The sequence below is a fragment of the Kogia breviceps genome, chromosome 2, assembly GCF_026419965.1.
Source record: "Kogia breviceps isolate mKogBre1 chromosome 2, mKogBre1 haplotype 1, whole genome shotgun sequence".
NCBI lineage: Eukaryota > Metazoa > Chordata > Mammalia > Artiodactyla > Physeteridae > Kogia > Kogia breviceps.
Window position 1 is genome coordinate 132,480,155 of NC_081311.1, and position 21,926 is coordinate 132,502,080.

The following is a 21,926-nucleotide window of genomic DNA, read 5'->3' on the forward strand; positions in this document are numbered from 1 at the left end:
AGAGCACTCTGATCTAAGGAGATGACCAGTAGAGTAGGAAAAATGATCTACAGCACATATGTAAATGATTTATCATGGCTCCAGAGCATTAAAATGCACTATATGAGGTACTGTACCCCAGGTGAGGAAGATTCATATCAGATGGTCCCTAAGATGAGTGTAGAGTTCTGCTGGGGGTAGCCCACCTGACTAATAGGAGCCCACAATGCAAACTAAAATAGGTTCTTTAGGAATATCTGGCATGAAAGAGGCATGATTATATATATTTTTCCATCCACATTCAATTCCATGGATAGCAATATGTCTAAACCAAGAAAAACAATTAAAATATATGTACTTTTCCTGACTCTGATGCCTTAAGGCTATATAATCAATTGGATTAGATGAACTACTTGTGCTTATTTTCACCTTTAAAAAATGATTAAAAATATCTGGCATATTGGGTGGAACTTTACATATCTATTTTCAGTATAAATCCTCAGACTATTGGTAACGTCTCAGAAAATTCTTTAACTAAAGTAAATATTGGACTTTTATTTTGGGAGAAATTGTGAATGGTTTGATTTTATTAGGTTTGATAAGTGCTGAGTTTCTCTAATATTTTAATTTAATGGACCTAAATTCATATTTCCAAAGAATATTTTAAAAGTGAACTTTGATGTCTCTATTTTTTATTACTGGCTAAACCTGTGTTGAGTATTAATTGATCCTAAACTGAATTGAGCTTGAATTACTCCTGTGCTTCTACTACTCCAAAGAAAGTATTTGGAAACACATCACACTCTTCAGCATAAGAAATTGCACTCGAGTCCTGTTTGAATAGTACCATAATTTTTAAAAGTTGAAAAACAACTTGAGATATCATTTCTACCATCCTACTACTGTGAGAGGAACATTATTAACAAATGGAGACACTGAAGGATAGAAGTGTGTTCATCGCCTGGTATGAAGTGTGTTCAGCATGGTATTTCTGCAATGACTCTTTTTCATGTGTAAAGCCCCAGACCATGCTGTCATTTTTTTCTTGACTCAGGAATGGCTAAAGATCAGATCCCACTGTTGATGAACTTGCCTTGCATTAAAACAGCACGGTGTCAGATGTAAATAAGTCTTTCTTGTTGATGGTTGGAGACCAGGCTGAAGTGACCATCATCATTTGTGAATCATGATTGAGCATATACAAATTTTAACCTGAAAATACCAGATGCTTGTCTTAAGCTTGACATTGTTCATGTCAGGAGGCTCCAGATGGTATTTCTTGTGTTCTGTGGCATTTTTGAGACTTTAGGATAAATAGCCTTGGGGAAAAATAGGAAGGACATGTGACTTGCCCTTTCTTAAGCACCTGTGGTTCAGGTGCTGGCTACAGTTAGTTGGTAAGTATGTGTGTTAATAGTAGATTTCTTGTGAGTGCAAAATTTTACTACCTATCCAGTTTTTGCAGAGCCAGGCAATTCCTATCAACTAATCAGCATGGAGATGAATACATCTTTTAAGGTGCATTGTAAACAGCATTACTTTAATTCCACTCCTAAGTAGTAACTAAGTATTTCTTTACAGAAAACTATGTCACCAATCCTCAGGGTCATTATCATTTAAGTGCAGTTTTTTGCCAATCTCCACGCTCCCTTTTTAAATGGGTGGATTTACTTGTTAGGCCATTTGGACCTAAGTGTAGAGAAGAAGCGTATGTCTTTCAAATTAGGCAGTATTTGTAAAGCTTTCTGTACCTCAAGGGACTGCTAATTTTGAACCGATGTTTTATTGTTAAACTATTACTGGTGAAATAAAAAATTTCAATCTAAATTGTAGGCTCACCTATGCAAAAATTGTATTATGTTGTTGATATCTTTAAACATGAGTGATTTTATTTTCTGAAGATTTCTTGAAAACAGGGTCCCCATTGGAGGGGTGGTCAGACATGAAGGGTATCATATTTGTAGTCATTTTATTTTAGCTCTATGATGAACTAGTCAAAGGTTTTTCATTGTATTTATCAACTTCAGTATATAAGGGTCATTAGAAAAAGGTAAAGGGGGATAAAAATATTATGGTAGAGACAAGCCATACTATTTTATAAATTTTGCTTTATATTTCCTATGGGGTTTAATGTCACAAGGATTATTTTATCTGAGTTGCTTAATTGGACATACTGAAAGAGCTTGAAATTACATTTCACTATGGTGTATCAAAACAGGACATGAGTGGAATGTATTTGAATGTGAAGGTCTGGCACAGATGAAGTTATTTAAATCAGTATAGAGAATGGATGCAACAAAATTTTTGATGGAGTAGAGTTAGATTGTAGATGCAGGTTAATATTAGTAGTTACTAGTTAAATAGATAGTAGTTAGTAGTAGTAAGCAGTTAGTAGTAGTAGTTATGGTCAGTAGTCAGAGTTAGCAGATAACAGAGGAGAAGGAAAAGAGTCATGGAAGGAAATGAAATCAGATTTTTATTAAAATGCTCCTTAGAAATAACATCAGCCTCGTGAAGTAGGAATTTCTATTAAACAATATGTCATTCTTCATTACTTTCCTTTCCATTTTGATTGGCTTTGCTTGTTGGGTCCATTATAAGTGTATGTTTTGTCACTCAGAGTCCTACTGGGATTCTAAGCAATTTTAGCCAACTAGGTTGACTCTTGATTGAAATCTCTAAAAGTTCTCCCTTGTTCAACTCTTCTCCTACCCTACACCTTCTCCTTTCTGAGGAATTCATTTAGTCTCTGCTTGATCAAGGAGACTGGACCATGTAGTAAAAGTGCCACTGAGTCTTTCCCTTTATTCCTCAAAACCAATGCCGTCACCATCTTTCTTTTCTCTCCTGCTTATCTTTAAGGAAACCTCACCTATCTGCCTTGCTGAAGAATTTATTTCTCTTTCTAGGTTCTTATTCCAACTCCTTTCTACAACTGTTTCCCCAATTTTTCTCCATTAATGTCCCAGACTAAAAAAAATACTCAATTGTTCCCTTTTCTTCCTAAAATAAATTAAACAAAATTGTTTCTGGATTACCTGCCTTAATTCTGCCCTGGATGTCACAAATATGTGCCTCTATTCCTGTCCTTGTCTTTACCTGAAATGATCCCCCTGGGTTCTCTGCCTTCACAGTTCTACCACTCATTTAGTTCTGTGGTTTTTCGTTTTGTTTTGTTTTGTTTTTGCGATATACGGGCCTCTCACTGCTGTGGCCTCTCCCATTGCGGAGCACAGGCTCCGGACACGCAGGCTCAGCGGCCATGGCTCACGGGCCCGGCCGCTCCGCGGCACGTGGGATCCTCCCGGAGTGGGGCACGAACCCATGTCCCCTGCATCGGCAGGCGGACTCTCAACCACTGTGCCACCAGGGAAGCCCCGAGTTCTGTGGTTTTTGAATAATATTCGAAGCAGAATCAAATGTTCCATAAAGGAGACTCAAGAGGGAGCAGGAGAGTAGGCAGCAGGTAGGTTAGACTCTACATCCTCAAGCAGAAAAACTCTCATGATAATTGTTTTACACATTTAGCAAAGGCAGTTTTGGCACTTTAAAACTATTTGAAAATGACATGTTTAATGAAATTGCAGAGAGGTTAAGTGACTTGTCCAAGAAAAGTGGCATATTGAGAGCTAGTACTTGGGTCTTCTGAATTTTTATTCTGTATTTTTTTCTATTATTCAAGCATTACTAGGGGGGCATTTTTAGGTAAGGTATAACATTTTTCATTGAATGTTCATAAAGGCTTTTCTTCCATGCAAATATAATTTAAAATTATGGAGTAGTTTCTGTCATAAGTGATTTATTTCTCTCCATCCAGAATGATGGATAGACCATGGTTATTGGTGCCTTTATTCATTCAAGCCATGCTCCTCTGTGTGCATGGCTCGATTCTACAACGACATGGAAGGTGATTTTCTGTGTTTGGCAATGTTGTAACTAAAATCACTGTTGGATAATGTCTGAAAGTTTCAGCTTGGGTTATAAGAAAGCTTTAACTTGGGGAAATTTGTTGAGATGCTTTCAGTCCTAATCTGAGAAAGTATTGCAGAAGGGAAAGGATTTTCCGAACTTGACCTATGGACATTTTTGAGCTATTTCTTCCTACTCCTAAGCCTGACATAATATGCAAAAGAAAACCTTCCTTTCACTAGCTTCATTATCCTGACCCCTTTCCTTTTGCAACCTGAACTATTTGGTTCAACTGAAAGGACGCCCATAAGTGTTCCCAGAATGCTTTTGGCTCTGGAACATTCTGGTAATAGCTGTTTCACAGAAAGCAAAAGATGTAGGGAATAAGAAATATGCCTACATATTCTTTCTTATGGAATAAGGAATGTGGCTACAGTTCTTTCTTATGTTTTGTGATCTATCAAGGAATCAAATATTTTGGGTTATGAAAAATAATTTTAGGTCAATTAATAGAGTGTGACTGAACATCTTATACTTCATTTGGACATAGTTAAACAGCAAATATGACCTGAAATGTTTCATGAGAAATTATATTTAAGGTTATACTTAAATGAAATAACATGGAATGCTGATGCAAAATACAACAGTTTGATGTACTTTTATGTATCACAATACATAAAGTTAAATCACTTTAAATTGTTATTAAATTACAATTTAGTTAACAATAAACTAACAAGACACAGAGATTTAACGATGTGCTGTTAGAGGTAAAAAAATCCACTTAGATTTTTTTTTTTAACCTCTCAGTAGTCTTAAGAGTACAGTTGCTTTATTCTAATCAACTTTCTTTTGCACGTTGTTCTTAATTAGCAAGCATCTTCCATTTGCTGAGTTTTCAGAGTTATGTTGCACTTTGATTTTTTACTCACATTGCAGTCACGAGATGAGAAATGTAGACACTGTGTACAAACAAGAAGTTCGTGCAAAGTCAAGCTCTCAAAACCACATGCAAGACTTAGTGGCACATGGTTTAGAGCTCTCACACTCCAGGATCATGTGAGACAGGCATGCAGATGAGAGGAAAGAAAAGCACCTACATCATGAAAATAGAGGATGATGAAAGAGAATGACATTTTCTTTATGACAGTTATCTAATGCAAACCGTATACCCATAACCTTTACCAGAGTGAAGGAAGGGGCAGATAAGTAACTTTTTGTGGGGAGAGGGAAACTTTATATAAACATTATTAGAGGTCAAGTCATTGTTAAAGTTAAGGATTTCTATTCTGTTCTTGCCCTCTTCCAAGTTATCTTTCCCAGTTTTTTGCTTTGTATTTCCTCTGCTACATCATGCAAAAAAAATCAGAACTAACATTGGAAATCATTTAACAAGCTCTAAACCTGACAGATAACAAGGGTGATCTCCACAATTTACACGAGAATTAAATTGGATATAAATACCTCCTGTTCTTACCGGTGGGTGTTGTGATTCCATGTATTAAGGTGTGAAGCAGACAGGAAAGAGATAAATCTTTCATAAGTACATTGTAAATAGGCAAGTGGTATATAAACCATATTCATAGGTAATAGAGTCAAACAATGAAAGGTAAATAGTTTTCACAAAATAGACTTTATCACACAAAAAAATGGTCACGAAACTAGAGTTATATGGAGAGGGGAAGTAAAATAAATAATTCTTTTACTATGGTTATTGAAATAATCTGGCAGTATGGAACAACAAAATTGAGCGACATGTGTTTTGATTAAAAATTCTTGACACTGCTTCAGCCAACCCAGCATTAGAGAATCCCCAATAGTTTCTGAATGCTGATATCTTCATTAAACAATAATATGGATGGAAGTACATAAAAGTGACCAATTTGTAGGTACTTTCTTATGAGATTAAAGTAGTGTTACCTTGGTGAGATCAGTTTATCAAGTGAATTTTCACAAGTAACTTTGGGATAATCAGAAATAACTCATGGGATTCAGTTATGGCTTTGTATGAAATGTGCTGATTGATTAGCTCTTCAAATTAAAAATTCTATAATGGCATGCCCTTACTTCTCCATCAAATAAATCATGCACAGCTATGATAAACATCATATAAAAATATATCTTTCAAACTGGGCAATATTTGCAATGCTTTCTGTACCTTAACTGCTAATTTTGAACCTTTTTTGTTAGGATATTGCTGATCAAATTTTAAAAAGTCAATCTAAATTGCATAGGCTCACTTATGCAAAAATTGTATCATGCTGTTGATGTCGTTAAATTTTAAAGATTCCATTTTCTGAAGAAGTTTTAGAAACAGGATCCTTGCTCAATGGAGGAGTAGATAGATGGGAAGGTACTATAATTCTAATCTTTTTTTAATAGGTCTATGATATGCTATATAGCTTGTATTTATCATACAATTTATCTTTAGTAATCAATCTCTATAGCCAAATAGCTCGGTCAAAAAGATGTATACAATTCTCCTAATAATAAAAGAAGCTCTTTGGATCAATTAGTCTTATTAGTTGTATTGATTTTTGAGTACTGATAAAGGAGGGAAGGGTTATGAAAAGTGATTGTTGATGTTGAATTTGCTTAAGAGTTATGAAGGAATCCATATTTCCCCCTTGAAAGGAAAGATGCATTAAACCAGGTACAGTAAAAGGGCACATAGTTAATTGATTAAAATATAGAAAAATTGTCCTTAACAGAAACATGAAACTTCCTATTATAAAATGTTTATGGTATACTTAAGCTCCTTAACCTCTTCCACAAATCCTCAAAATGTCCTATTTTTAAAAAATATTTCTGTTTGGGGGCATTATAGTTATTATTGTTTACTTGTAATGTCTTACTGCACATGGGTCCACCTACTTTTTGGGTGCTGGCAGCTAAGCCAAGTGGTGAAAGACCAAGTCCCAACTTAGCAATGCTCTCCCTAACCAGAAGTGGAAGCTCTAACACACACAGTTATATCAGTTTGCATCATGTTATAATGCCTTTGCCACACAGTGTAACTAGATATAGCACCATGCAATGCCATGAATTGAGAATGAAAGACTATCTCCAGGGGAGAAAATAAACATCCGAGAGAGGGAAACAAAAGCAAGGGGTTCAAAGCTGGTGAGACTGGCTTTTCCATTTTGGCTGTAGCTATAACGCCTGAGGGGCTACAGTTTTGGAAAACAGAAATACGTACCATGTTCATGTCAATGCCATTGGTGTAAGTCCATGCATGCTGGAAATATTCTTCAAGCCGTTGCCTCAGAGGGTTGGGGATTTGGTGAAAGCGAATGAACTCTTTTACTCGCAGCATCTGCATGTGGTACCTGGCAGTTCCGGAGTATAGTCTTTGGATAATTGCTGATACGTTCCCAAAAATGCTTGCATACATTAGTGCTGGATTGGATAAAAAACAAAGTTATGGGGGAAAGACTGTACTTGGGAATATTATATCTTGTCAGAATCTCAAATATGTAGATTTTTTATTATCTCAATCCATTTGTGAGGGTTTACCACTGGCCCTAGGGGAACAAAGAAGTCAAGTCAATACTGTTGTAAAATTTATAATTTTGATGGTAAATCTGGGGAGGAAAAGTATACAAATTCACCATGGATTCTCTATATATTCAAGTAGAAACTCAGACTGTTTACAATATCAACCTGTAACCAACCTAGACTATTGACTAGAGATAAAATGTGTTTAAAATAAACATTTCATTTGTAATGTAATAGGAAGGTATGTCATGGGGTTACCACACAGATCTGTTTTCTAGAAGTGGAGTAAAAATTATAATTTTTAAATTGTGACAACTCCACCTCAGCCTCAAACCTAACCTTGCAATATTATAAACCTACTATAAATTTTAATATTATTCAGAAAATTTTGGATTTCCTAAGGAATAATAAATTGTTTTAAGGAACTCAGTTTCCTTAGAATGTTTATTTATATGTAATTTTTAATCTATTAAAATTCATTTTTACAGTATTTCTATATGAGAAACAGATATCTTTGGCTTAGACTATGAGAATATAGTTTTATTTTTTGTAGAGAAAAATAGAATACCTCTTTGTTCTTTCATCTATGGGAAGAAAAATACTAACATTCAATAATTAGAATGCCCTTTTTAAAGCTTCCAGGGCTAAATATTTATGATTTAACATAAGCTTTTTAAGCACCTTGTCTTTCTTTTTATATTTGTATTTAGTTTCTAATAATCCTAAGAAAAATACTATATCCTGTACAGAAAGTCACATGATGTCTTGACCTTTGGACATGTGTCAGACACTTAGAGAGGGGGTAACACACATTTAAGGCACTGGAACTGCAAGGTACCAAGTGGGTGGGAAAAAAACCCCAACAACTCCTTGAAGTGTTTGTTTCAACAATATCCAACCAACATATCTATTTTCCCAACACGTCTTACAAATCACTACCTATATAAAACACTTATCATTTTTAAAGTAGATGTTGGCCAGATTCAGTCTATGTTTTAAAATGACTTATCTTCTTGGTCATTTGTTTTCTTTTCCATCTTGTTTCTGTCTCTTGGTTAGCATGGTCCTTGTTTACCATAGAAGTCCCAAGTAAGAGAATGTCCCAGACAAAGAGGCAGCCCTTTATTTTTAATCTATTTAAAGGGATAAAAATTGGGGAAATCTATAGGGAGGCTGAACTGGGATTTGTGAAAGACAGTAATTCTCTTTAAGGTAGAAAAGCTGTTTAGGTAGTGTCTTCCACAGGGGGCGGGAAAACCAAAACCTGGGCCTAATTTGAGTAAATGCATAGTTGATTAAGAAGGGAGTTAGCAATACTTGTCTGAAATGGATTTCTGTGATTCAAGGAGATTCATGTGAGAAATATATCCTACTCTGCCTAATTTTAGTGTTGGAAATATTTATGCCTGTTGTTAGGTGTCCAAAGTACCTATCATGTTCTCAGGAAATAGTTTAGTTAGTACAGATTTTCACTTGATTTAATTAGAAGGCACATAATCAGTGCTAGTTATTTTACTTAAACCACATAATTACGCAAAGAAGAGTCAGGGAAAACATTCTTATTTTGTTTTTAATAAATACTGTGGTTTTAACTCCATACTGCCATAAAAATGAACCAAACATTAGTTTGGATCATAAACACATATTTCCACTCATTGACAGGATGGCAAAAATCTAGATTTTAAGTACATAGTTGAACACATGAATAGTGTGTATTTTTCTAAGGAAATTTTATGCTAATGGCTTTTTAAATTATAATGAAGGCATACATTTTTTTTCTATTTTTTAGGAAGCAAATGGAGCTAAAGTCTGTAAGCCAGAGAGAAGCACAAAATGATTATATTCTGTATACGTTATTTAGTTAATGCCCATCGACTGGCATAAAATATGACTCAAAAGCAAGTTGGCAGACTATATAGGCATTTCTTTCAACTCAATATTTTGTTTAGCTTTCCTTAATAGAAAATTCTTCCTTCGCCAGAATGGTTTGCTTTACGTTGCAGTATTATAAAAATAAAACAGGTATAATTTAAAATGTCAGCACACCACACTCAAAATCTGAGATGCTCACCAAACTAATGAATTTAGGGTCATTGGGTAATAGCTGAAACATGATGATAGAACAAATACACTTGCTTTTCTATCTAGTACACAAACTTAAAAAAAATTTAACTTAAAAAAATAAATTTTAGTGATGTATAATTTAGATACAACAAACTGAATCTGTTTTAAATGTATAGCTCACTTAGCTGACAAATGTATACACCTCTGTTAACACAATCAAAATATAGAACATTTTCAACATCCCCCAAAGATTCCTCTGTGTCCCTTGGCTGTCTGCCCACTGGTTTCTAGGTTGACCCTAGACAACCACTGAGCTCCTTTATGTCATCACAGATTAGTTAGCATTTCTTAGAATTTCATGTAAATAGAATCATAATGTACATATTCATGTGTCTGATTTCTTTTTGCTCAGCATATTGTTTTTGAAATTCATTCTGTTTTGCCATGTATCAGTAGTTTGTTCTTTTTTTAATTGATGAGTAGATTTGCACCACATGGCTCTACCACAGTCCATTTATCTCTTCTGTTGATGAAATCTCACTGTTTCTAGTTTTTGGCTATTATGAATAAAACTGCTATGAACATTTGTGTACAAGTCTTTGTGTGGGCATATATTTTTGTTTCCCTTTGAAACATCTAGGAATAGGACTGCTGATCTGTGTGGTATGTTTAACTTTATAAGGAACTGCCAAAGTATTTCCCAAAGATGGTGTGATTTCACATTCCTACCAGCGATATTTGAGAATATCGGTTGTTCCACAACCTTTCCAACATTTGGTATTATCTTATTTTAACCATCTCAGAGTTTTAATTGCATTTCCCTGGTGACTAATAACATCTTTTCATGTATTTATTGGCCACTAATATATCTTGTTTTGTGAAATGTCCGTTTAAAATCTTGCTCATTTTAAAATTGAGTTGTCTTATTATGGAGTTGTAAGAATTCTTGATATATATCCTGAATAAAGGTTCTTTTTTAGATCTAAGTATTGAGAATATTTTCTTCCAGTCTATCATTTTCCTGTTCCTTTTCAAAGTGTCCTTTGAAAAGTTGAAGTTACTAATTTTGATGAAATCCAAATGCCTGTATATTTTGTTCAGTTTTCTGTTATTTAAAAAAAAATTATGGGGGTATGGTAGGTAAGGTTTCAGTTACTCCATCATGGTTAAAAGCAGATACCCAATAATTTTTTTTACATGTTATAAAAATAAGAAATTCTTCTAAGATGTTTGTCAAGCAGGTCAGAGATGAAATACATTTGCCTTTGGATACTGATTTATGTGTTTTTAAATTTAAATGTACATATTATATATTATATATATAATATATAATATATATATTATATAATATATAATATATATTATATATATTATATAATATTTGAATAAAGATATAAACTTATATATTAGAACACATAGATATAAATATGCGAGCATAGCTTGTATTCCTATTTATTTAATGGCTGCTTACATTTTTCTTTATTTTTTGTCTTGAATTGTGTATATGTGTATATTTTTAAAAAGAATTCTCTGGTTACTATTCTCCTATACATTCAGCAGCACAATTGGTGACTGTCTTTGCAAATAGACGCTTTTAAAAATGTATCTATAGGTATTTGCGTTATTGAATTTAATTAGATGATAGCTTTAATATTTAATTTTTAGTTTCCTTGAGTTATATTGCTGTAAGAAGGATTGTACATTGCTTTGCTTTCTACAACTTGGCTTCAAATTTTTATTTTATTTTATTTTTATTATTATTATTATTATTTTTTGTGGTACACGGGCCTCTCACTGTTGTGGCCTCTCCCTTTGCGGAGTGCAGGCTCTGGATGCACAGGCTCAGTGGCCACGGCTCACGGGCCCAGCCGCTCCGCAGTATGTGGGATCTTCCCAGACCGGGGCACGAACCCGTGTCCCCTGCATCAGCAGGCGGATTCTCAACCACTGCGCCACCAGGGAAGCCCCAAATTTTTATTTTAGAATGAAGATTAGTTTAAAAGAAGCTTAGGGATAATGAGAGTTCAACTTGATAACTAGACTATATCAACTTTAACGTTCAGTAGTATATATACAATATTTTACATTATATTTTGGATATTATATTTTATTTTTAGGTTTAAATCAAGCCACTCATGTGGCTTGAGGCATATGTACTTAGTATAAAAATATAACCAAATAGAGAAAACCAAATCATTTTCTAATAGTTGGATCTAAATGGAAATATCATGTGTAGATATACACATATACATCAAATGGCTAAGAAAATTTCAAGGCATGCTAAGTTTCTAGTCTTATTTTACCTTTTATGGCATAATAGCTCATGATAGAATTCTCTAGGAATATCTATAAACTTTTTCCTGTGTGACACTAAGCTTTACATAATCCCATTTTGATTAAGTTTTGTACAAGCAAGTCTATTCAAATAAAAGATATTATGTGGAATATGGATGTATCTTAGTCTATCCAATTAACAAGTGTTTTCTCTTTTCTTAAAAGATAGAATTCATCTGCAAGAAACAAATATTCTTCCTAAAGAATCAACAGAAATAGGCTAGTGCCACTTTTAAAAAAGAAGGCAGAAAGACAGAAAGGAAGGAAAGAAGGAAGGAAGGAAGGGAGGGAGGGAGGGAGGAAAAAGACAGGAATAAAGGAAGAATAAAAACTGCCAATAATTCCCTGATTTAAGGATTAGAGATTGGGTATCGAGCAAGTAAAGAACTGAGTTCTCTTTAATTTAAAATAATTCACATGATAAACAGCACTATGTATTTCACTTAATCCTCACAAGAGGTAAGGATTCTTAAGTGGTGAACACGTTAAACTTCAATACACTTAAAAAATTCTTCCTTGCAAATTCTAAGTTTCAAGATGCAAGTTCTGTTTTCTTTAAAAAGAGTATACATATATATATATATATTTTCTATACAGGTGTATAAATAATTAAAGCCAGACTTTTTTCTTTTCTTTTTTTGTTACCAATGCCACTGAAATTGATAACCACTATAAAGGATTAACTGGCAGTTTCAATCACAGAGTGGGACTGTGTCTGTTCTGAAAGATTCAGTCTCTCTGGAATGAATTTTTCTATTTTTTCAAGTGGGCCTCACTTCCATTTCCTTCTGAGTGCAATTCTACTTTTGTGTTTGTGGCAAGACTTAGTCTGAATTTGCAGAATATCTTGAGTTATTTAAATAGAATGTTATCTGTCTATACAATCTTACTAAAATAAAAACACCAAGACACATATATGAAAAGTAAATTTTAAATACAGTGAACAATAAACTGGGTGAATCTATTTAAGTTTCATAAATAAAGCTTATCTAAGCACATTTTATTAGACAACATGTTAACATTTAAAAATTAACTCTGGATCTACTTTCAAATTTGTATGCAATCTAGGGATGATGCTCTTTTTCAAGCTTTAAGAATCCATCATGCTTTTGTCAACCGCTGCCTGCTATCAGCAAGGTTATCTTTAGTGGTTCCACAGTGTGATTTTTTAAAAAATATATTAATATTAAAGCATCTTTAGTGTTACACAGAATTTTTTTCTTATTCCAAAGCCTATACCTTATAAATTGATGCTCATATCATTACCCATTGTAGGGTGAAGGGCAGTCACTTAGGTCCTTGACATAATGTCACAGGGAAAGGAATTTTTAGTCAATGACGGGGGAAAATATATATATATCTGTATGTATGTGCATATGTATACATATATATATGAAAGGTTAGCTTACATTATAATTAGTAGGGTGATATTTATATATCTATATCTATAGATACATAAATGTAAGCTAGTCTTTCCCATTCTAATGTGGCCTCAGCTTGAAACAGAAAATAACCATTAGTAGTAAATTACAGACATGTTTTCACATCAGTAAACGTGAACTGCAAGTCTCAGTTCCTGAATCCCAAGATCCATGTCATTCCAGTTTTATGCTCCTGAGGTCATGAAAGACCTTTGGTGTCTCCCCTTCACAGAGAGAATCAGATCTGATAGAATATAATACCCATATATTTAATCCCATTATTTCTACAACTTTCTGTAATTTTTTTCTTTGCCTTATTCTGAATGTTCTAGAGATATCAATTTTCTGATATTATTTTATCCTAATAGATAACAAAAGAGAAATCTACTTACAGCCAATCAACATGACACAAATTGAAAAGATTTTCTCCGAATTGGTGTTAGGCGACACATTCCCAAATCCTACACTCGTTAAACTGCTGAAGGTAAAATATAGTGCCGTGACATATTTGTCTTTAATGGATGGCCCAGAACTTGAGTCACTGTCATTGTAACGTTTCCCAATTTGTTGTCCTAAGGAATCCAACCATCCGATTTTGTCAGTCAGGTAGGGCCTTTCTACGTTCCCAATCGCATACCAAATGCAAGCCAGCCAGTGAGCAATCAGGGCAAATATGCACATTAAGAGCATTAGAACAGCAGCCCCATATTCTGAATATCGATCAAGTTTTCGGGCCACTCTCACAAGACGAAGGAGTCGAGCTGTCTTCAAAAGACCAATTAATGTTGTTGTCTGTGGAAATAAATGTGCATGGTCAGAAACAGTTGGTAAACAATTCAGTTATGTTCCCGTGAAGCAAAGTAAGTAGAAACAAGTTACAACAATATGGTAGCATTGAAGATGACTATTTGAATTAAGTATTAAGGTTAGCTTTTTTTAAAAAATTTTACACCTGCTTTGGAAAGTACTTTGAAAGTCTGTAGTACATTAATTCAGTATCTTGGCATGGAAGACTTATGGGACAGAGACTCTATCTGCTTGGTTTCATGCTCTAATCACATGCCTAGCACATAATGAATACTCAGTAAATCATTCATTCACCAACAAACATTCCAGAGTGTTACTGGTGGGCCTACCAAGGGCCACACACTGGGATTATAGTATTGAACAAACAGTCATGGTTACTTTTATAATAGAAAAAGACATTTATCTACTAGACAAAGTGTCTTATGAAGTGAAACAAGGGCTACTGTCTGTTGGGGAGAGATACATATTTTTAAAATAAACAAAGAATACGATCATTTCAGAGAGTGAAAAGTGTGATGATGATAGTAAAACAGAGTGATATGATAGAGGGTGTTCAGGGGCTTGGGTTGGGATGGGGACCATTTTAGAAAGGAAGACCAAAGAGAATCTTGCTGAGGGGCTGACATTAGAGTTTAGAAGGGTTTGAATAATGAGAAGGAGCCGGTCAAGCAGGCAACTGGGAAACTTATTGGATGACTGCATGCATGCATGAAGTACTATATTTAAATTCATTTTTTCTTCCTAAATGTGTTGAATTGATCAATTGTTTCTTGACATCCCAATGATATTATGTGTTTTGCTTTGGGGTATGATATGTGTAACTAATTGCACGATTATTACTGACCAGGTATCTAATGGTAGGACACTTCTATATAATAACAGGATACTTAACTGGTTGTTTGGATTTGAAATCTGATAAGTACAAATTACAAGTTCATTTCTTGGGTTTCCTAAATAATGTCAACTGTAAGTACTATATAATTCACAGGGCATATAATTATTCCATAGTTACATGGTGTTTACCTATCAATTATTGAGTCATCTTATGTGTTTATTGTTGGTGTTTATTTCTCAAAGTACATCCATCTGTGTTAAGAACACATATTTTAATTAAAGAAATAGTATGTGGTATAACTATCACCCTATATCTTCATATAGACTTGGTGGAAAAAGAGCTCTAAATATCAAGAAAATATTTTCATTAACATTCTATAATAAGTGTTACAGTTTTTTTTTTTTTTTTTTTTTCTTGTGCCAGAGAGGTCAGAAGGGAAGGGAAGATTTCTCAGTCTCCCCTGACTTCTTTTCAGTTAGTATTCGAATCCTCTAGAGATGAGAGGAGCTTGTGTAGTTGAGATGTTCTTATCACAATTGGATTCTGGTCTTTGCTCATTTAGGGATGGGTGGAGAGGTGAGTCTTCTCTGTTTCCAAAGCTGAGTTATTATTTTTCAGGGTGCAATAAGGGAAACAGTGTTTTCTTCATCACAAATTTAAAATTATATCTCTTCAAAGAATGAATGGTGAGTTTAAGTGAGTATGAGATGTTTTCCTGGGAGAGATGTCAACTTTCCACTATTTGTATTGTCAGTGTTTCAGCTTAGCAGTTATGAGTTAGAACTTCAGAACAAACTTAGGTCTGAAATTCTGCTTCCATACCAGTGTGTCACCTTGGACAAGTTATTTACTTAATCCGTAAGTGTCAATTTCTTCATCTGTAAATGGGCATAATAATAACTCCTTCTAGGGTTGTAGGTAATACCCAGTAAATTTTAACTGTGTTTTTATTTGAATATCCCACACACTTTCGCTTCCATCACTAAGCAGGAACTTTATTTTGTAAAATGGGTTGACAGAGCTACATATTTTCCAAACGTGTTACTTTGATATCTGGAATTTCACATGGAGGCTTTTGGACACTGGTCATTCAGCCCCCTATGGAAATTGCAGGGATTTTTAAAGACAAGAACGTCATCTAAATTCATTGACTACTCAGACTCTGGTAACAGAAATCACCCTGGTTCAGCGTAACTCCAATTCTACATTTCACAGCTTAAGTTTGCATGTTTATTTTTCCTCCTAGCTTTGTTATCTATTTACTTGTGTTGAGAAATCAGAAATATTTGAGGGTTATTATTATTTGATTTATTATCAAAACTGCCTTTCATTGGAACAATATTTCTGAACCTCAAAATAAATCACATATAATGACATTTCTATAGGTATTTGGTTAACGAAGAGAAATGCTTCAAAACAAATGAGCTGTTTTAATAACATATTGTGATAAAAAGTACCAATGACTCTTCTGGCTGCAAAGATGGTAGAGTAAAATGACGTTATGAAAAGAAAAGGAATCAAATCTGCTGTATATGCCACTTTCCTTCTTTTTGCCTTCCCCCCAAAGAAACCTCTGGTGTTTCTTCTAGAGTTATGTCACAATGAGGTGAAACCTAGATGACAGTAAGTTAAGATAAATAAATATAATATATAATAACACACAAATGACCTCTTTTCTGGACCAAAAACGTTTAAGAAATAAGGTACATGTTGAAGTCTCAAGCCAGCTGACACAAAATAACTGCAGAAGGAGAGGGAGACGGAAAGGAAAAGGGAGAGGGAGAGTGTAAGGGTCCGGGGGAGAGATTACTTTCAGCTGCATCATAAGGATGAATGAATATTCACCTCAACGGTCAAAGGCATTCTCTTGTGATTCTGTAACATGTACCCAAGCATAACTACATATGCTAGTTTGACAACGTGACAAATGACTTGGGCTTTTTTTCTGTTGTTATCAAGATGCTGCTAACATGCCTGGGCATTCTTCCTTAGCTACAGGTGTAAACAGCACATCTTGTAGATGACACTTAGGCTTGCAATAACTCTTTCTTCTTCTTCTTTAAATGTCTCTTTAAAGATTTAAGGCATTTTGCCCCAGATTACACAATAGAGAGAAGTGATTGCACCAAAATCTCAGAAAAAGTAGACTAAAAAATGATCCATCTCCTCTTTCAGATTTGTTGGAGACTGTTAGTCTCCATAGTTTAGTTCAACGACCTACTATCTTTGTATTATCTGCAAGTCAAAAATGGGACCAACAACTACCTTATAATTGTAGTTGTTGGCTGATTAGAATATCTTCAGAATGCATGGTTATCTCACAGTATATCTAATTTCATGTAATATCCAGACATAAGAAAATCTACCTTCGTTTCTTTTTTTCATTTTTTGAAAATAGAAATAAAACTATCCTCAAACTAATGACAACAACTTTTAAATTGTAGAGGTAAAGAAGTTTCTTTTAGGTGGTATTTCTTTCTTTCTTTCTTTTTTTTTTTTTTTGTGCAGTACGCAGGCCTCTCACTGTTGTGGCCTCTACCGTCGCGGAGCACAGGCTCCGGACGCGCAGGCTCAGCGGCCATGGCTCACGGGCCCAGCCGCTCCGCGGCATGTGGGATCCTCCCGGACTGGGGCACGAACCCGTGTCCCCCGCATCGGCAGGTGGACTCCCAACCACTGCGCCACCAGGGAAGCCCCTAGGTGGTATTTCTTGACCTTTTCACTGGTAGACAAATATTGTCTTTATTGTTACTTTTGGTAGAGATTGAAAAGGCATAAAAGCTCACTGGAGGTAAGTATAATCATTATTATGAAATATAAAGACATCATGATAATAAATAAGATCTAGAAAATGATTAACTATTTTGCAGTAGATTGAAACAAGGTCAACTGTTTTCCAGTCCTGCCCATGAATATATAGCAAAGGAGATAATAATAAACTCTAATAGGTCAACTCTCCACCTCATCAGTGCCCATGCCATCTCAAAATTCAACTACTTCACTGTGACTGAGTGACATTTCAAACTTTTTTTCCTGAATGCCACAGTAAAGAAGGCCTGCTTAAGACTTTCATTTTATCAGAATTTTCAAAAAAATGTAAAATGATTCTTCCTCTGGAAATTTAACTATTCAAATTTCTGAGTAGCTGATGAATATCATCGAATTTCAATTTTTAAAAAATGTACCCACATCCATAGTTCATTAAAGCCCTAGGTACTTTTTTTTATATTGAGGTAAAAGTTAGTTTCCTTTATTAAGTATGACTTTCTTAACTGAACTTTATATTAAAAATATATACTCTAAACAACTACAGTTTTGTCAGTATGTTAGATAATAGACCCAGACTCAAGAAAACTATGTGGTTTTTTTTTTTTTTTAAACTAGACAATTCATAATAGTTCAGGCATTCTCTCTTAATGTAAGCGGGATTCTTTTTGAAGAGCTGAAATTAGAATAGGTGATTTCTTATCAGTATTAAACAACTCTCTACTTAAGAATAAGTTTGGTTACAGTTAAACTGAGAAAGCATCATCAATAAGAGAAAATCTCATGCTCAAGAATTTTTCAAAATAATTTTGAAAAATAATTATTTCTTTTTAGTAAGCATTTTCAAATATCTTACATTTAAAATGCTTTATTTCAGAGGTTTACTCTCTAAAATATTTGCCTATAGTAAGTGGATAGAATTATTCTTTTATAAATGAGGAAATATGTGATCATTGGCTTTGCCTACAGGTTGTTAGGATGAATTGTCATTGAAACTTTCTACTTAATCCATCATTCTGTCCTCTTTGTCAAGTAATATTTGGCTACAAATGGGGAAAAGGGAACACTTAGTGAGTAACACATTTCATAACTCCACACTCATGTTTTATTTTAGATTTCATTTATATTCCCTCTAAGTTCTGGTACTTGTATTCATCATTCAATAAATTGCCCAATAAAACTCAATAATATTGAAACTAGTTTCTATTTGTTTTGTTCAGCTTGAGTCACACTATTTCAATATTTCTAAAACACATTCACTACTACAATCAAAGAGCTATCTTTTGAGTGTGTAAAAAACCTTGCGGGGGGGGGGGACACGTAGCTTAGCCTTTCTTAATCCGTACCAAACCTCACAAATTCCTCCACAAATGGGCTTTTAAAAAGAAGATTTTAGGGACTTCCCTGGTGGTCCAGTGGTTAAGCATCCACCTTCCAATGCAGGGACGTGGGTTTGATCCCTGGTAGGGGAACTAAGATCCCATGTGCCACAGGGCAACTAAGCCCACACGCCACAACTGCTGAGCCCATGAGCTCTAGAGCCTGCGCCACACCAAAAGATCCTGCATGCCGCTACAAAGACCTAAGACCTGATGCAGCCAAATAAATAAATATTTTAAAAATAATAAATAAAAAGATTTTACAACCTCCATTATTTAGTAGCTTTTACTGTCAAGACACTTTCGTTTTGTAATTAACATTCTATTTTGCTGCAATTTGACCTCACTTTCTCTTTAGTTATAGTAACATGGAAAACTGGTTATCAAATGATTCTAAATAGTATTAGGCAAATGTTACAATAAATAAACAATTATGAATGTTATGTTATATTTTTAAAATTGGAATTTGACTTGTTCTGGAAACATTTAACCAAAAACTGTATCTTATGCCATCTTTAGCAAATTTTATCAGTGGATCACATGTAAATAATGGATAAGTGATGAACTTAATGCAAAATTTTTTGATGGAATACACTTATATTTCCTTAGTTCAAAAATTATTCCATTGTGGATCCTGTGTGTCTTTACTTCTCATGGCTCTTTGGAGACATGACCAGTAGCCTCAAATACAAGCCAGTGGAAACTTCTGCCTTAATTCCCAAGAACTATCTAATAAGAGACTTTATGTGTAGACACATATATGCATGCAGGTCTTCAAAATGTTCTTTGTCATTTAACTTTGAACATGAGTATGTCTAATGTTTTAGAAATTCATTTCCGACAAACTAATGACAACTATTGTAGAGATCAGGTTCGGAAAGAATCCTGACAAGATAATCAGAGTTTCTATACAGAGGACTGCTACGTTTTTCCTTGTATCCATTCCATGATTCATCTATCAGACTAATGAAGCAAACATATCAATGTGAGCTGAAACTCCTCTTTTCTATTAGAACTTTCTGTCAAAGGCCTTGCCTGAATTCAGAATTCATGAAAAATAGCAGTGAAGTGTGAAAGGAGAGAGGTCAACAAAGCAAGTAATTAATCAAAAGAATACTACTAATTTTCAGGGGAGGAAGAGTTTAATGAAGCATGTAACTAAACAGGGAGCTCTAGATTCTAACTACTAATATTTCTGAAAGTAAAATTTGCCACAGAGAATCAAACTTTGGAAAAATTTGAGGCAGATAATGAAAAGTTGACTTTCTGGAGACTGAACCAATAATATTGTTCCTTTGCATCAATGATATTGAGGTAATTTGCTACGGATGGCATGGTGCTTGATGATGCAAAAATTAAGAAATAGAGAATCTTTTCCTTGGTGTGTCCAGATGGCATTAGCATCAGGAAGATATTAATATTAATGACATAGGCAAGCCCAGTTATTGCCACTATTCATTTTCAATGACAACAGGTCTTGTGGTATTTGTATACTATATGGTATACAGCACAGCTATATCAGTAAACATTTGTAGTTATCACAGTCACAGTGTTTCTAGGTATCTAAATATTAATATATGCATATAAACATATCTGTATAAATGCATGTATACACATATATATCAATACATTTATAAGCACACACATATCTGTGCAACACTTCATTTAAATGCAAATATAAAGAAAACTAACAATATCCCATTTAATATTGAATTTATTGTTTAAATATGGACTTTCTCATTATCAGTAGGTACAAGCATCTGATAACTTCATTATATCTTTTTATGCAGACATGCCTGAAGCATTTACATATTCTACTAGGTATTTTACTATAAATATTTCTTTTGTTTTTCCTTTATATTAAGGGTGAGCATTATATATTATATTTGTGAAATTATGTATGTAAGAAAGCTATATTATCTATGACTTTTATTTAACAATAGTAGAAAGGGGCATTATAAATTATTTGTTATGTTAGTTCTGATAGGGCTGGAAACCAACACTTTATAGTTCCACGCCTCTAATGGGCATGACCCTTCTACCCTTTCTACCTGGAAAACTTCCACTGGTAATCAGAAACTTCCCCTTCCATGCTCACATGTCCCCTTGAATATAGTACTATTAAAACTGCTATCAGATAGTACTCTATCTGCTCATCCGCTGCTCTCCCAGTCTAGGATGCAAGCTCTCAGGCAGTGGGGTCCTCATCTCACACTTTTCTATAAACTCAGAGTCTAGTACATTGGCAGTTAGGAGTTTTCCAATAAATGCTAATTGAATGAATGAACCTACTTGAGAAGGGAATTACCATAACCTTTTCTGGAAATGGCAAAATGAATTAGGTCAATTCTTGTTAAAATTATTGAAAATTTACTTGAAACTCTAATCAGTAAAGCAGATAAAATCAAGCTACTCTTCGTATAGTGGAGATGGATGGTTCTGAGTCTTATTAGCCTGTCTTGCTGTCAACCTTTGAGGGCCTCTGAGACTCTCGGGCACCTCCATGAAACCCCAGTTTGAAAAACCCTGGACTAGATTACCCCTCATCAGAGTGACCTCTAACTCAATGATTTTAGAATTTGTCACTTAATTTGGGGGCCAAAATCCAAAGAGGTTCTTTTTTTTTTATATTCATATGATGAAACTTCCCAAATTAGTCCATTTGAATGTAAGATCTCTTTTCTCTGGAAGCATTTCTTTTCTTTTTTTCTCAGAAACAAAAATGAATGCTGAATATTTTTATACTCTTGTAATATGGTATATTATATACTTTGGGGGAAATTTTATTCTGAAATATCATTACATCCTGAAAATTCTGATTATAGTTATATAATATAGTTTGTGTGTAAAAGGGGGATCTTCATTGTCACTCTTGAAAAATGTGTGAAGTACTCCAATCCATCACTGGTCTTGTTACCCTTCCTGGTTGATTCTTTT

The 21,926-nt window shown here is 34.3% G+C and overlaps 1 protein-coding gene across 14 annotated transcripts in view; it reads right to left on the reverse strand.

Annotated features, from left to right (window-relative positions):
* KCNH7 (potassium voltage-gated channel subfamily H member 7) overlaps positions 1-21,926 on the reverse strand; it is a 455,266-nt gene that overhangs the window by 41,217 nt on the left and 392,123 nt on the right. For 11 of the 14 annotated variants that reach the window (XM_067026191.1, XM_067026192.1, XM_067026187.1 and 8 more), the window contains 2 exons: positions 13,595-13,994; positions 7,085-7,284 (listed from right to left, as the gene is read on the reverse strand). In XM_067026191.1, the coding sequence (XP_066882292.1) occupies positions 7,085-7,284; positions 13,595-13,994 (600 nt within the window). Of the gene's footprint in view, positions 1-7,080; positions 7,285-13,594; positions 13,995-21,926 lie in introns of all 14 variants that reach the window. The other 3 variants (XR_010839123.1, XR_010839125.1, XR_010839124.1) reach the window with 1 other exon arrangement.